The sequence below is a fragment of the Leopardus geoffroyi genome, chromosome D3 (genome assembly GCF_018350155.1).
Source record: "Leopardus geoffroyi isolate Oge1 chromosome D3, O.geoffroyi_Oge1_pat1.0, whole genome shotgun sequence".
In the NCBI taxonomy this organism is placed as follows: domain Eukaryota; kingdom Metazoa; phylum Chordata; class Mammalia; order Carnivora; family Felidae; genus Leopardus; species Leopardus geoffroyi.
This window is the reverse complement of record NC_059339.1, coordinates 52,680,993-52,698,207: the sequence shown is the minus strand read 5'-3', so window position 1 is coordinate 52,698,207 and position 17,215 is coordinate 52,680,993. Positions and strand designations below refer to the sequence as shown.

At 35.8% G+C, this 17,215-nt stretch overlaps 1 protein-coding gene across 2 annotated transcripts in view; it reads left to right on the top strand.

The window, feature by feature from the left end:
• Window positions 1–17,215, top strand: part of DSC2 (desmocollin 2) — a 42,897-nt gene that overhangs the window by 10,848 nt on the left and 14,834 nt on the right. For both annotated transcript variants that reach the window (XM_045457272.1, XM_045457273.1), the window contains exons 5-11: window positions 956–1,111; window positions 4,350–4,494; window positions 5,438–5,604; window positions 10,146–10,280; window positions 10,527–10,712; window positions 12,276–12,532; window positions 12,654–12,796. In XM_045457272.1, coding sequence (XP_045313228.1) covers window positions 956–1,111; window positions 4,350–4,494; window positions 5,438–5,604; window positions 10,146–10,280; window positions 10,527–10,712; window positions 12,276–12,532; window positions 12,654–12,796 — 1,189 coding nt within the window. The remainder of the gene's footprint in view (window positions 1–955; window positions 1,112–4,349; window positions 4,495–5,437; window positions 5,605–10,145; window positions 10,281–10,526; window positions 10,713–12,275; window positions 12,533–12,653; window positions 12,797–17,215) is intronic.

Here is a 17,215-nt window from a genome sequence, read left to right as displayed (position 1 = left end):
TGAAACTCATCTAGCACTCTCAAACACATGGTTCCTTAATGAATTTTCATGTTAGTAAGGGTATCACAGAGTGTAGTCTAGAAACCCCAAAACATCTTCCATTAAAGAAGATAAAATTACTGACAAGAAGACAAATGCCACGAAGGGGAAAAGACACATACATCCTCCTTGTTAATTGTTTATCCCCAAGTCCACTACTTAGATCAGACTATATCCATGTTTTCTGTCTCTTTATAACTTTTTATATCCCACCAACAAATTTAATGTAGCTGAAAGAAGAACATATTAAAGTCGAGAAAGAAATCATTTAAAAATAATTATGTTAGTCATCCTGATATACAGTCAAGATCTTACTAAGAGTATCAAAACAACTTGGGAAAAAATTTGCTTTTTGGATCAAGTACCAGAATATCATACATGCCAGGATATTACATCATTTCTCTTCTCACCCATTCCTGCCACTCTTTGTCTTCAGCTCCTATAATAAAAAAGATGTTGACAAATAATGAAAACTAATTAAGGAAAGCATTTTCTGTGTTTTTGCCCTGCTCACAGTAACTTTAAACCTAGAGTCTCAAATCCTGTGTTGCATATAACAATTCACACTTAAAAAATTGACAAAAGGGTAATTTTTCATGCTCAGAATACTTTGTTTTCTCAGACAGTTACAGTCTTAAATGTTTGGTCCACATAGGTACCATTTAGCCTTTAAAGTAGTCCTCAGGTATTCTGGAAATCTAAGATACTACTATATTTTTCTTCTCATGCCTTGCTCTTATAATTTCTGTTATTAGGTTTCCTTATTCTGTTACCTGTTTTTTATTTGTACATGATAGTGAATTAAAGAGGGCAATTACTTATTGCAATAAAAATGGCAACATGATTGCATGAATGTATAGATGAAAGTTTTGCTGAAATAAAAATCTGTCTCATATATATAATATCTGCTTTCTAGATTCAATCTGACACCGCACAAAACTACACTATATTCTATTCCATCAGAGGACCTGGGGTAGACCGAGAACCTATAAATTTATTTTATGTAGAGAGAGATACTGGAAACCTGTTTTGTACTCGTCCTGTGGATCGGGAGCAGTATGAATCTTTTGAGGTAAAGTCTGAAGATTACATATTGTATTAGTAATTATTAAGCTTGGCTGCTTTATCTCTCATTCTCAATTCATTTACCCTCTTCTGTTCTCTGAGTTTGTCATCTAGGCTCTGGCGACATCTAATAGCAGAGACTTGAAACAAAAAAAACTTTATAGAATAAAGAGCATTAGATTGTTAGATTGGGTCTTGGCATGATAGTTTTACTTTTCTTCTTCTTCTTTTTTTTTTTTTTTCAAAAGAAAAAGGGAATACCACTCTGAAAAACAGTGATTCAGTTGGCATAAAAGGTCTGTGAACCTCTTCAGGGTACAGAGAGATATCATGGGAGGTCAGTGAACTTTGCAAGTTAGACGTCAGTATTTTTGCAACGAGAGAAGGTTAACTTGTGGTGAATAGGTGAGGAGTGTGGACAGTGCTTAATCAAGATTATCCAGTCTTTCATCATCTGGTTAACTTCCCATGGTGGCATGAGCATTAATATGGGAGAATTTAACCTAATATTGTATTGATTTCCCAACAGGACCTGGTCATTTTGCTTAACTCAGTTTTCATTATTTTACGTCTACTTTGGAGGAATTACTTATTCATCAGTAGACCAAATTAAGTGAATAGACTTGCAAACTTAGAATTAAATATTTATGTTTAGAATTGCTACAACATGGCCTCCTAAGTATCTGTGATGTTCTGCTTTTTCTGAAAGCTGTTATGAGAAAACTTGGAATTAGAATTCATATTATAAAAGTAAAAGAAATAAATTGTATTCCACACACAATGTATAGCCATGCATTTGCTTTATTTCTGACTTTCCTTTTTTAAATTTAAAAATTCGTACCTTAAAAATCTAAATATAACTACCAAATATAACTAAAATCCTAATTAGTAGAATATAAGATAATATTCTAGTTAACAGCACCTGGGGAATTTGGAGCCCTAAGAAACCAAAGTTAATGAAGATCCAGAAAGTTATATTTAAAATCCGTGCACCTAAAACTTTCAAACAAAACAAAATAATAGAGAAATGAAAAGATATTCTAGGCTCGTAGGTCGGAAGAACAAACATTATTAAAATATCTATACTATGCAAAGCAATCTATAGATTTAATGCAATCCGTATCAAAATACCAACAGCATTTTTCACAGAGCTAGAACAAACAATATTAAAATTTGTATAGAACCACAAAAGACCCTGAATAGCCAAAGCAGTCTTAAAAAAGAAAAACAAAGCTGGAGGCATGACAGTTCCAAACTCCAAGTTGTATTACAAAGCTGTACTAATCAAAACAGTATGGTACTGGCATAAAAAAAAAAAGACACATAGATCAATGGAACAGGGCAGAAAACCCAGAAATAGACCCACAATTTTATGGTCATTTAATCTTTGACAAAGAAAGAATGAATATCCAAGGGAAAAAGACAGTCTTCTCAACAAATGGTGTTGGGAAAACTGGACAGCAACACGCAAAAGAATGAAACTGAACCACTTTCTTATACCATACACAAAAATAAATTCAAAATGGATTAAAGACCTAAATGTGAGATCTGAAACCATAATAATCCTAGAAGGGAGCACAGGCAGTAATTTCTCTTATATCAGCCATAGCAGCTTTTTTCTAGATATGTCTCCTGAGGCAAGGGAAATAAAGCAAAAATAAACTATTGGAACCACATCAAAATAAAAAGCTTCTGCACAGCAAAGGAAATAATCCACAAAACTAAAAGGCAACCTACCGAATGGGGGAAGATATTTTCAAATGACATATCTGATAAAGGGTTAGTATCCAAAATGTATAAAGAACTTATAGGGGCACCTGGGTGGCTCAGTCGGTTAACCGTCCGACTTCGGCTCAGGTCACGATCTCGCGGTCCATGGGTTCGAGCCCCGCGTCGGGCTCTGGGCTGACGGTTCAGAGCCTGGAGCCTGCTTCCGATTCTGTGTCTCCCTCTCTCTCTGCCCCTCCCCGTTCATGCTCTGTCTCTCTGTCTCAAAAATAAATAAATGTTAAAAAAAAAATTTTAAAGAACTTATAAAACAACACCCAAAATACAAATAACTCCATTAAAAAAATAGGAAGAAAACATGAACAGACATTTCTCCAAAGAAGACATCCAGATGGCCAACAGACACACGAAAGGATGCTCAACATCGCTCATCAGCAGGGAAATGCATATCAAAACCACAATGATATATCACCTCAGACCTGGCAGAATAGCTAAAATCAAAACAACAAAAAAAGCAAGTGTTGGCAAAGATGTGGAGAAAGGGGAATCCTCTGGCACTGTTGATGGGAATGCAAACTTGTGTGGCCACTGTTGGGGGTTTCCTCAAAAAGTTAAAAATAAAACTACCACACAATCCAGTGATTGTATTACTTGGCATTTACCCCCCAAATACAAAAGCACTAATTTAAAGGTATACTAGCACCCCTATGTTTATGGCAGCATTATTTACAATGCCCAAATTTGTGGAAGCAGCCCAAGTATCCACTGAATGGATAAAGAAGAGTGATATATACAATGGGATATTATTCAGCCATAAAAAAGAATGGCCATTTGCAATGACAAGGATGGAGGTAGCAAGTACTATACTAAGCAAAATAAGTCAGAGAAAGACAAATACCATATGATCTCATTCATCTGTGGAATTTAATAAACAAAACAAAAGCACAAAGGAAAAAAAAAAGAGATAGTCCAAGAAACAGACTGGTAACTGTAGAGAACAAACTGCTAGTTACCAGAGCGAGGGAGAAGCGGGGAGATGGGTGAAATAGGGATTGGCGATTAAAGAGTACATTTATCATGATGAGCACTGAGTAATTTATAGAATTGCTGAATTACCATATTGTACACCTGAAACTAATATAACACTGTATGTTAACAACTGGGATTAAAATAAAAAAAAAAAAACATTTAAAAAACAAAATAAAATAAGAAAAAGCCACAAAACAATCTTCAAGACTGTTCTGGGAAATAATGATAAAAGCCATTACACTCATGAAAAACGTGCAGCACTAGTGAAGAAACCAAAATTATCTATGTTATTATATTAGATAAACATAAAATGCTGTAGTATACCACGGGATTAACCACCTCTTATCGCAGTAAGGTCATGTCCACATCCCAAAACAATAACAAATGGCAAAATTCACACTGCAATGCCACACAGTTTCCAAACTAAAGCCAAAGCAAGTATAAACCATATTTTAATTTTGCTTTTTTTCTTATTTTACTCCTCACAGCTGATTGCCTTTGCCACAACTCCAGATGGATACACTCCAGAACTTCCACTGCCCCTGGTAATCAGAATCGAGGATGAAAATGATAACTACCCAATTTTTACAGAAACAACTTACATATTTACAGTTCCTGAAAACTGCAGAGTTGGTGAGTACCTACCTTAACAATATACAGTAACTTAATGTTTTAATTCATAAGTTGAGTTTCATGGTGGCCATTGGGAGGCAGCATATCTTGCTGGCAAGAGCAAGGCACTTGTCACTCAGACCTCTGTGGGTGGAATTTTACTCTGCCTTTCACTAGCTGTGACCCTGGGCAAACTTCCTAATTTTGACAAACCTTAGTTTTCTTATCTGCAAAACGGGTTATTGATATGCAAGATTGTTATGGAGATTAAATGATACATTATACACCTGGAATGCCAAGCATCGTACCTGAAAAATAGAGAAGTTATTCAGTATCTTATTTTGCCTTCCTGTGTGAGATAAAATAAATGCTTTTAAGAGAATGTACTCTAAAAAGGAGTCTTTAAATAATTGAAGTCTTAGCCTTGAAGAGATCTACTGATATTCCATAGTGGTTAAATGATTGACAATATTCTGAGCATAATCATAAAGGTCATTGAAAATCATGCGTTTTCTCAATCATATTAAAATGAACCATTTCAGCTGGAAGTCAGAATGCAATCTTTGAGTCTTCTAGAAAGATCTAACCAAACCAAGAATTTTGGACACATTTTTGACCATTTGATCCATTTAAGTGGAGACTTACAAATAGAAAGAAATTAAAGAATAATTGGAATTCTTTAGTCTAGAAATACAAAGGCAATTGGAGGGGCATTGTCAACATTTATAAATTATACATTAAATACAGTAAATGCGGATACGGTCACCAAATTCCAAAATGTTCGAATGCTGGGATATTTACAAGAAATGATACTTCATATAGAAGTCTGCAAATGTATGAATTATTACGCTGACATATAATTAAGCGGTCGAAAAGTTTTTTGAGTAGATGGAGAGGAGTGAAAAAATGGGAAAGTTGAAAATGTAAAAGGTTTGTATACTGAAGAGGATTTTTCAACATGTAGGCTCTACCGTGGGCCAGGTATGTGCAACTGACAAAGATGAACCTGACACGATGCACACGCGTCTCAAGTACTCCATCATCGAGCAGTTGCCAGCGTCAGCCACGCTGTTTTCTATGCATCCGACGACAGGCGTGATCACCACGTCATCATCTCAGCTAGACAGAGAGGTAACATAAATACTGGCAGACAAAACCTGATTATCACATGGCCATTTAATCGTAGATCTCTGTCTAGCACCTGTAGATGTGTTTTTGAAAAAGCATGTTGTGAATCTAATTTTATAAAAGTTAGTATTTTAAGTGTGTTGATGGAGATCATTAACCTCACAGTCTGCTAATTTTGAACTGCTAATTTGTTCTCTCTTGAAATGTATGTTTTACAAGGTCAATTGTCCTAATATAAACATAATTATAGTATAGTAGTACAAACAAGGCCAAATATGAGAAGTGAAACTTTTGAAAATGTTCGGAAATTTGTTATTTGCAGGTAACAATGCTTCTTTTTTTTGCCTGTGTCATCTCTTCTTCAACCATCTCATCTACGTTCTTCCCCTTATATAAATTATAAGAAAAGTTAATTTCTATCTCTTTGATCTCTAGTTTACCATTTTCCATTGATTGCTTGAAATCCTTACTTGGGTGTTTCACAGGTACCTAAGATGCAATATACATATAAAATTGAACTCTTCTTTACATCTAAATATGCTCTTCTTCCAATGTTTTTGAGTTCAGGTGACATTAGTACATTTTTTTCCTGTTAATTTTTCTGTTGTCAGCTTGGATTCATGTCTTCAAAATTGTATGTGATGTCTTCTCTTGCTCCCTTGATCAAATCACTTTCCAAATCATGTTGATGTTACTTGCAAAATTATCTTCTAGGTATATTCTGTCCATTTCTGCTTCAACTATCCTAGTTTAATGAGTCATTCACTTGGTTATTCACTATTACTTCCTTCACCAAGCATTTATTCATCTGAATTCTTTTTTTTTTTTTTTTTTTTTTTTTTTTAGTTTATTTTTGTTTGTTTTGAGAGAGAAATAAAGAGCAGGTGGGGAAGGGGCAGAGAGAGAGAGGGAGACAGAATCCTAAGCAGGCTTCTAGCTATTAGCACAGAGCCCAACACGGGGCTTGAACTCACTAACTGTGAGATTATGACCTGAGTTGAAATCAAGAATTGGACACTTGATGTTCTGAGCCACATAGGCTCCCCTATTCATCTGAACTCTTATAGTAGTTTATCTGGCCTACATACTACATTTATAATCCTTAATCTTAAAATATAGTAAATACCTGTTTGTCAGGTATATCTTTGATTCCTGAAAACTTCGTACCAGATTCATTTCTTCTTCCTCTTTTGTTTTCTCATGGATTAGAACAGTGGCCCTTAAATTTTCTGGTCTCAGGACCAATAAATGCTATTGAGGATTCCCAAGATCTTTTGTTTAGTGGGTTATATTTATTGATACTTACTCCGTTAGTATTTAAAGCTGTCAGAAGTTTAAAATATTTATTTATGTACCCATTTAAAAAATCATAAATATATTACATGTTAACATAAATAACATTTTTATAAAAGATAATTTTCCAAAACAGTAAATAATCTGCTGGGAAGACTGACATTATAATGCATTTTTCCAAGTCTCTTTAATACCTGGCTTAGCATAAGACTGGTGGATTCTCATATCTCTTTCTGCATTTGGTTTATTATAATATGTAGCTTTAGCTAAAGTATATAAAGAAAATCCAACATGATATGAAGTTAGAAAGAAGAGGAGTATTTTAATAGTTATTTCAGATCATTATGGCTACTGTTTTTTAATAGTACACCAAAACTTGACAGGTTTGGTTTCATAAATATTTCATCAGTTTTTGGTTTTTGTTTTGTTTTGTTTTGTTTTGTTTTGTTTTGTTTGCAGTGTGCAGTGTGCCTTATCAATGAGTTTTGTACTTTGTTACATTAAAGTGCATTTGTCTATCTTATACTGTGAGTGGATAGTTTACCCATGTATGATTTTGTAACATCATGTGTTGACCATTTGGAAAATAGTGGTTCACTGAGTTATGCAGATCCTCCTTCCATATATTGATACATTTCATATACCATAGAGGAAAAAGTCACCTTCTCACCTCCACTGATATCACATTGGTCAATACAGGCTTTCTGGAATTCTCATTCTTGCTTGAAAACCCCAATTTATCATTGGTAACATAGTTGTTTTCCTTGAAGTGACAGATTCACTTTATGTATGACAAATTGTCTTCTAACACTAGTTTAAATAACTGTCGATGTCTTTCATGTCAAAAATGGTATTTTATTTAAAAAACCCACACAATAGCTAATTCAGTTCATAAACAATCACACAGGTACTTCCCTTGAGAAGAACATCATACTATGTTATGTAGAAGAAATGCTTTATGCATATCTCCCCTTTCTTCACTAGACTATGGGTTGAAATTTAAGAAAATTTAGTAAAATTCTTCTTTTTTTTACTGCATCTACAAAGACATCCCTTAGTGAAATTGTATTTTATTAAAATTTTATTTTATTGTTTATAAATTCATTTATTTTTACTGTGAGTGCGTGACAGTGAAGAAAACAGTATAATCTGCAGAATAAATGAATGAGTGAATTACTGCTGCAGCTCTATAAATTATACAGATTCTTCATGGAATTTGTGTGCTCAGGAAAAGCAAATTATAAACCAAATCCTCTTTGACCATCAAATCTTAAATAGATCCTTCTATAAGTCAGTTGAAAACACAGGACTAATGAAGGAGTCTGGGAGTGTTTTCACCCACGAATGTTTTAGAGACACTTATTAATGCCAGGATTCCAGCTTTCATCTGTTGCCTTCAACCACTTAAGCACTTTACACATCACAATTTGTCTTCCATCTCAAGATATCACAAGTTAATATTTAGGTCCCAAACTTCATTTCTTCCTTTGCTTTATCAGCCAGTTGATTGTTTTCAATAAACCTCAGTTCACTACAAACAAAATACGCATTCTCTCCTGCAAGTACACTAGCATGAGTTTTTAAATGAGGCCAGTATTTTTAACTCTATCTATATGATTGATTATGAGAGAAGAGTAAATCAGGAAAATTACATGTGTAAAAAGCATAGAGATAGAGAACTTTTAGTTTTATTTTAGGCAATACACACAGACGAGAAAGTTTAAGAAGTGACGGAATTAAGAGGAGAGTAAACATTCTTGGTGGAAGGTTAGGCTGGTTTTTTACGTATTATTTTGTCTTATGAAAAGAGTTGAGGGGCACCTGGGTGGCTCAGTCCGTTACTCCGGCTCAGGTCATGATCTCGCAGTTTGTGAGTTCAAGCCCCACGTTGGGCTCTGTGCTGACAGCTCAAAGCCTGGAGCTGGCTTCAGAAATCTGTGTGTGTGTGTCTCTCTCTCTGCCTCTCCCCTGCTCATGCTCTGTCTCTGTCTCTCAAAAAATAAATAAATGTTAAAAAAAAATTAAAAAAAAAAGAGTTGAATTATGTAAGAAGGGTATTAGTATTATCATTTTATAGAAGAGAAAACTTAGCTAAAAAGACTTTTCCAGGGGCGCCTGGGTGGCTCAGTCGGTTGAGTGTCCGACTTCGGCTCAGGTTATGACCTCATGGCTCGTTCGTGAGTTCGAGCTTTGCGTCGGGCTCTGGGCTGACAGTTCAGAGCCTGGAACCTGTTTCGGATTCTGTGTCTCCCTGTCTCTCTCTGCCCCTTCCCTGCTTGTGCTGTCTCTCAAAAATAAATAAACATGAAAAAAATGTTTTAAATGACTTTTCCAACTGCCAGAGAGATTACATTTGTTACTTTAGAGTTAGGAATAGAACCCAAGACTTCTAAAGTTCATCCAGAAGGCATTATTATTAGAGTTGCTTTTAATCCTTTCATGCTTCAGTACTTAAGATAAATAAAACCATTATGAGAAGAAACACATTTTTCTTAAACTCTAAGTGAACGTTCTTCAATCCCTGATGAATAGAAAGCCCTAAGAACCAGATTCCATTTTCCATAGAGAGAAAAAATTACAATTCCGGATCTTTTTACAAATGTAAATATTTAAAATCTACCTTTTTTATGTGAGGATATCTCACCTAATTATTACAAGACTGGTATGAGAGTCACTGCTATGTATTTTTCAGCTTAAAAATGTACTTTGGAAAAGAGATAAAGATTTTGATGAACTACTAGGCAATTTTAAAATGTGCTATGGCTAGATCTTCTCTTTCTGGTGAGTGAAACTAAAACCAATTCTTCTATATTCTATGAGTAGCACTTTAAATTTGAGAAACTAGTGGCACCTGGTGGCTCAGTTGGTTAAGTGTCTAACTCTTGATTTTGGCTCAGGTCATGATCTCACAGTTCAGGAGTTTGAGCCCCACATTGGGCTCTGCACTTACAGCATGGAACCTGCTTGGGATTCTCTCTCTCTGCCCCTCTCCTGCTCACTCTTGCTGTCTCCCTCTCAAAATAAATGATTAACAACTTTAAAAAAATAAAAATAAATTTAAGAAACTACTCTATTTTAATAAATTAATAGAAAAATACGGGTGTCAGGAAATTATTCTTTTGCTAGTACATGAAAACTATGAAATTTAAGTGTTCTTCTTAAATTTTTAATGCAAGAAAATTTACAGAGTGTAAATTAGGATTTCATTTATAATGTTGCTTTTGCATAATAATTAAATTCTTTCCTTTCAGCTAATTGATAAATACCAGTTGAAAATAAAAGTCCAGGATATGGATGGTCAATATTTTGGTTTGCAGACAACTTCAACTTGCATCATTAATGTTGAGGATGTAAATGACAACTTGCCAACATTCACCCGTACTTCTGTAAGTGCATGATAGTAATAAAAGAAAAATGTATGACCCAGTGTTAATTGGTAAACATGCATACCTTTCTCCATGCTGCATGATTTCAAATGCAGTATCCCCAGTCACGTGACAGTAACCCGGACTCAGGGTTTAAAATCATGTGACCATAGTCCTTGGAAATTAGAACTGAGTTTACTTCCCACTGTGCTCTATTGGTTACAGTAACTAATTAAGCCTTTTTTTGTTGTTTTTTTATTATTTTAGTATGTGACATCAGTGGAAGAAAATAGAGTTGATGTGGAAATCTTACGTGTTACCGTTGAAGATAAGGATTTAATAAATACTGCTAATTGGAGAGCCAATTATACCATTTTAAAGGGCAATGAAAATGGGAATTTTAAAATTGTAACAGATCCCAGAACCAATGAAGGAGTTCTGTATGTGGTTAAGGTAAGAATAAATTAGTAAATTGGTTATTTGTAGCTTATTATATCATAGATTAGCATACTAGGGTTTAATGAGAAGAAGAGAATTCTGGTAAATATATGAATAATGTAGATATATAGGTAAATGTAAATGTTCTCCGTGTCTATAATAGGATGGATATATTCAATTTGGGAAACCTTTTATAAAGGCATGATTTTTAAAATGATATATATATATGTGTGTGTGTATATATGTGTGTATATATATATATATGTGTGTGTGTGTATATACATGTACATATGGTCAGTAGTATCCACTTTATAACCAACATCTCTTAACAGTTCAAATACTGGCACAGCTTTGATGCCCACGGGGGCCAAGTTTGGGGCCAAACTTTCCTGGCCCATTCTTTCTGTAGCTGGGTCAGGGAGACTCCACTTATTTACTGAATTTCCCAAATGGTGAGTTATTCCTGGTAAGACCCACAGGGAGAGCGTTTGTAGATCTGTTCATCTATATCTAGCATACATTACAACCTTAGCTTCTTGGTTAAGAATGGGAATCGTCAACCATTCAAAGATGCAGATACTTGTAAAACCTCTTTCTAATACTATTCTGCAACATCTCAGAAGACCTCACTGCTATTTCCAGAGCCAGTTAGCCCATAAAGCCACCTGAGCTCCATTTGTTTTGGACACAGTCCTAGTCTTCATTGTGCTGTATCTTTATCTAGAATGTGATTCTATCCTGGGTCTGTGTAGTTTCCCTTTTTGTACATTTTCACAAAGAGGATGAATCAAAAGTGACGAATTCTTTCTTCTTACCATGATGAAAATTAGCTGCAGTTTTGTGGGTTAATTTCTGTATTTCAGAGAGTAAAGAAATGTCCTTTGAATCTTATCTCTTTCCTCATCCAACCCCTACCCTAATCCTTGGTATTCTAAGAAAGAATCTTATCTCTGTGAAGTCTTAACACCTGACAAAATCTCTGTCTTGTAGGGAATGGCTTTACCCATTCCCATTATAACTAATATCAGGCAAGATAAAATAAAAACGTTCCAGTAAATTTGGTACTACCAGTGTTTTTTAGAAAGTACCTGGGATGGAAGAGCTAACAAAAGACAGTGTAATGTCCATGAGCTTTCCAGTTTCTTCTCTGTCCTCTCTGAAAAACATTTCAGAAAATTTGACCCATAGTTTCTACCCCAAACCAGGTACAAATAATTTTATTCATGTCAGAATGGTAGGATAAGTTGTCCCAAGAATGAATGGAGCAGAAAATAACTATTGGTTAGGTTATGGAATTCCTAACCTCTCAAGTGTTAACCTCACATACTTTTTGCAATCATTATCAGGACCTCTGATATTACTTACAGTTGAGTAACAGTTTTTGTTTGTTTTGTTTTGCTGGTTTTGTCCACCCAAATACTGAATCAGTTGAAGGATTCTCCTCTTCCAACCACCACCTCGTTTCTGAGTCTATGTTTAATATTGTCAGGACTATTCCCGGCACGAGTTATGTATGCCACTTAGCATGGCCAAACGTTAAACGTCTTGATCTGATTTTCAACACACTTGCTTTTGTAGCCACTGAATTATGAAGAAAGACAACAGGTGAACCTACAAATTGGTGTAGTTAATGAAGCTCCGTATTCTAAAGAGGCTAGCTCACGATCAGTCATGAGCACAGCAACAGTTACCGTTAATGTAAAAAATCAGGATGAGGGCCCCGAGTGTAGCCCTGCAGTGCAAACTGTTAAAATTAGAGAAAATGCGCCACCGGGAACAAAGAGCAACGGATATAAAGCATATGACCCCGAGACGAAAAGTAGCAGTGGCATAAGGTATCTTCTTTTAGTTAACTCCAAATTTACCATGTTTTTAAAATTCATAACTTGTTTTGATGCCAGAATTATAATTTGGCCTATGACCCATTTTGTCATTTAAATTTATCATTATTAACAGGTATAAGAAATTAACTGATCCAAAAGGGTGGGTGACAGTAGATGAAAACTCAGGATCAATCACAACTTTCAGAAGCGTGGATAGAGAGACAGAGACCATCAGAGGTGGTGCATATAATATTACAATCCTTGCATCAGGCAAAGGTAAGAACTTTGTTTTTAATCCGGCTACATCAATTCTCACCTACTTACATCCTCAGTGTTTAAGCCAACAGTATAGATTTTTAAATCAGCTGCATATATTTTCAAAATGTATTTCTCCCCCAAAAGACATAGAGCAAGTGAGAAGTTTGCTGTAATTTATTAATTCATGTCTGCTTTCTAATAACACCCCCCGTTTTGTGTAATTATAAAATAATTTAATTATAGAAATACTGGAAACCGTGGCTTATTAAAAGTAAACAATAATTGAACATTGAGAAAGTTACTTTGGTAACATTACCTTCAATTTATCTAGTCATCTCTTTTTTTTTTTTATTTTTTCAATTTTTATTTATTTATTTATTTTTTTAATCTTTTTTTTTTTATTATATGAAATTTATTGTCAAATTGGTTTCCATACAACACCCAGTGCTCATCCCCAAAGGTGCCCTCCTCAATACCCATCACCCACCCTCTCCTCCCTCCCACCCCCCATCAACCCTCAGTTTGCTCTCAGTTTTTAACAGTCTCTTATGCTTTGGCTCTCTCCACTCTAACCTCTTTTTTTTTTTTTTCTTTTTTCCTCCCCCTCCCCCATGGGTTCCTGTTAAGTTTCTCAGGATCCACATAAGAGTGAAACCATATGGTATCTGTCTTTCTCTGTATGGCTTATTTCACTTAGCATCATACTCTCCAGTTCCATCCACGTTGCTACAAAAGGCCATATTTCATTTTTTTCTCATTGCCACGTAGTATTCCATTGTGTATATAAACCACAATTTCTTTATCCATTCATCAGTTGATGGACATTTAGGCTCTTTCCATAATTTGGCTATTGTTGAGAGTGCTGCTATGAACATTGGGGTACAAGTGCCCCTATGCATCAGTACTCCTGTATCCCTTGGATAAATTCCTAGCAGTGCTATTGCTGGGTCATAGGGTAGGTCTATTTTTAATTTTCTGAGGAACCTCCACACTGCTTTCCAGAGCGGCTGCACCAATTTGCATTCCCACCAACAGTGCAAGAGGGTTCCCGTTTCTCCACATCCTCTCCAGCATCTGTGGTCTCCTGATTTGTTCATTTTGGCCACTCTGACTGGCGTGAGGTGATACCTGAGTGTGGTTTTGATTTGTATTTCCCTGATAAGGAGCGACGCTGAACATCTTTTCATGTGCCTGTTGGCCATCCGGATGTCTTCTTTAGAGAAGTGTCTATTCATGTTTTCTGCCCATTTCTTCACTGGGTTATTTGTTTTTCGGGTGTGGAGTTTGGTGAGCTCTTTATAGATTTTGGATACTAGCCCTTTGTCCGATATGTCATTTGCAAATATCTTTTCCCATTCCGTTGGTTGCCTTTTAGTTTTGTTGGTTGTTTCCTTTGCTGTGCAGAAGCTTTTTATCTTCATAAGGTCCCAGTAATTCACTTTTGCTTTTAATTCCCTTGCCTTTGGGGATGTGTCGAGTAAGAGATTGCTACGGCTGAGGTCAGAGAGGTCTTCTCCTGCTTTCTCCTCTAAGGTTTTGATGGTTTCCTGTCTCACATTCAGGTCCTTTATCCATTTTGAGTTTATTTTTGTGAATGGTGTGAGAAAGTGGTCTAGTTTCAATCTTCTGCATGTTGCTGTCCAGTTCTCCCAGCACCATTTGTTAAAGAGGCTGTCTTTTTTCCATTGGATGTTCTTTCCTGCTTTGTCAAAGATGAGTTGGCCATACGTTTGTGGGTCTAGTTCTGGGGTTTCTATTCTATTCCATTGGTCTATGTGTCTGTTTTTGTGCCAATACCATGCTGTCTTGATGATGACAGCTTTGTAGTAGAGGCTAAAGTCTGGGATTGTGATGCCTCTTGCTTTGGTCTTCTTCAAAATTCCTTTGGCTATTCGGGGCCTTTTGTGGTTCCATATGAATTTTAGGATTGCTTGTTCTAGTTTCGAGAAGAATGCTGGTGCAATTTTGGTTGGGATTGCATTGAATGTGTAGATAGCTTTGGGTAGTATTGACATTTTGACAATATTTATTTTTCCAATCCATGAGCAGGGAATGTCTTTCCATTTCTTTAAATCTTCTTCAATTACCTTCATAAGCTTTCTATAGTTTTCAGCATACAGATCCTTTACATCTTTGGTTAGATTTATTCCTAGGTATTTTATGCTTCTTGGTGCAATTGTGAATGGGATCAGTTTCTTTATTTGTCTTTCTGTTGCTTCATTGTTAGTGTATAAGAATGCAACTGATTTCTGTACATTGATTGTGTATCCTGCAACTTTGCTGAATTCATGTATCAGTTCTAGCAGACTTTTGGTGGAGTCTATCGGATTTTCCATGTATAATATCATGTCATCTGCAAAAAGCGAAAGCTTGACTTCATCTTTGCCAATTTTGATGCCTTTGATTTCCTTTTGTTGTCTGATTGCTGATGCTAGAACTTCCAGCACTATGTTAAACAACAGCGGTGAGAGTGGGCATCCCTGTCGTGTTCCTGATCTCAGGGAAAAAGCTCTCAGTTTTTCCTCGTTGAGGATTATGTTAGCTCTGGGCTTTTCATAAATGGCTTTTATGATCTTTAAGTATGTTCCTTCTATCCCGACTTTCTCAAGGGTTTTTATTAAGAAAGAGTGCTGGATTTTGTCAAAGGCCTTTTCTGCATCGATTGACAGGATCATATGGTTCTTCTCTTTTTTTTTTGTTAATGTGATGTATCACGTTGATTGATTTGCGAATGTTGAACCAGCCCTGCATCCCAGGAATGAATCCCACTTGATCATGGTGAATAATTCTTTTTATATGCCGTTGAATTCGATTTGCTAGTATCTTATTGAGAATTTTTGCATCCATATTCATCAGGGATATTGGCCGGTAGTTCTCTTTTTTTACTGGGTCACTGTCTGGTTTAGGAATCAAAGTAATACTGGCTTCATAGAATGAGTCTGGAAGTTTTCCTTCCCTTTCTATTTCTTGGAATAGCTTGAGAAGGATAGGTATTATCTCTGCTTTAAACGTCTGGTAGAACTCCCCTGGGAAGCCATCTGGTCCTAGACTCTTATTTGTTGGGAGATTTTTGATAACCATTCAGTTTCTTCGCTGGTTATGGGTCTGTTCAAGCTTTCTATTTCCTCCTTCCACGTTTTGGAAGTGTGTGGGTGTTTAGGAATTTGTCCATTTCTTCCAGGTTGTCCAGTTTGTTGGCATATAATTTTTCATAGTATTCCCTGATAATTGCTTGTATCTCTGAGGGATTGGTTGTAATAATTCCATTTTCATTCATGATTTTATCTATTTGGGTCATCTCCTTTTTCTTTTTGAGAAGCCTGGCTAGAGGTTTGTCAATTTTGTTTATTTTTTCAAAAAACCAACTCTTGGTTTCATTGATCTGCTCTACAGTTTTTTTAGACTCTATATTGTTTATTTCTGCTCTGATCTTTATTATTTCTCTTCTTCTGCTGGGTTTAGGCTGCCTTTGCTGTCCTGCTTCTATTTCCTTTAGGTGTGCTCTTAGATTTTGTATTTGGGATTTTTCTTGTTTCTTGAGATAGGCCTGGATTGCAATGTATTTTCCTCTCAGGACTGCCTTCGCTGCGTCCCAAAGCGTTTAGATTGTTGTATTTTCATTTTCGTTTGTTTCCATATATTTTTTAATTTCTTCTCTAATTGCCTGGTTGATCCACTCATTCGTTAGTAGGGTGTTCTTTAACCTCCATGCTTTTGGAGGTTTTCCAGACTTTTTTCTGTGGTTGATTTCAAGCTTCATAGCATTGTGGTCTGAAAGTATGCATGGTATAATTTCAATTCTGGTAAACTTATGAAGGGCTGTTTTGTGACCCAGTATATGATCTATCTTGGAGAATGTTCCATGTGCACTCGAGAAGAAAGTATATTCTGTTGCTTTGGGATGCAGAGTTCTAAATATATCTGTCAAGTCCATCTGATCCAATGTCTCATTCAGGGCCCTTGTTTATTTATTGACCGTGTGTCTCGATGATCTATCCATTTCTGTAAGTGGGGTGTTAAAGTCCCCTGCAATTACCACATTCTTATCAATACGGTTGCTTATGTTTATGAGTAGTTGTTTTATATATTTGGGGGCTCCGGTATTTGGCGCATAGACATTTATAATTGTTAGCTCTTCCTGATGGATAGACCCTGTAACTATTATATAATGTCCTTCTTCATCTCTTGTTACAGCCTTTAATTTAAAGTCTAGTTTGTCTGATATAAGTATGGCTACTCCAGCTTTCTTTTGGCTTCCAGTAGCATGATAAATAGTTCTCCATCCCCTCACTCTCAATCTAAAGGTGTCCTCAGGTCTAAAATGAGTCTCTTGTAGACAGCAAATAGATGGGTCTTGTTTTTTTATCCATTCTGATACCCTGTGTCTTTTGGTTGGCGCATTTAATCCATTTACATTCAGTGTTATTATAGAAAGAT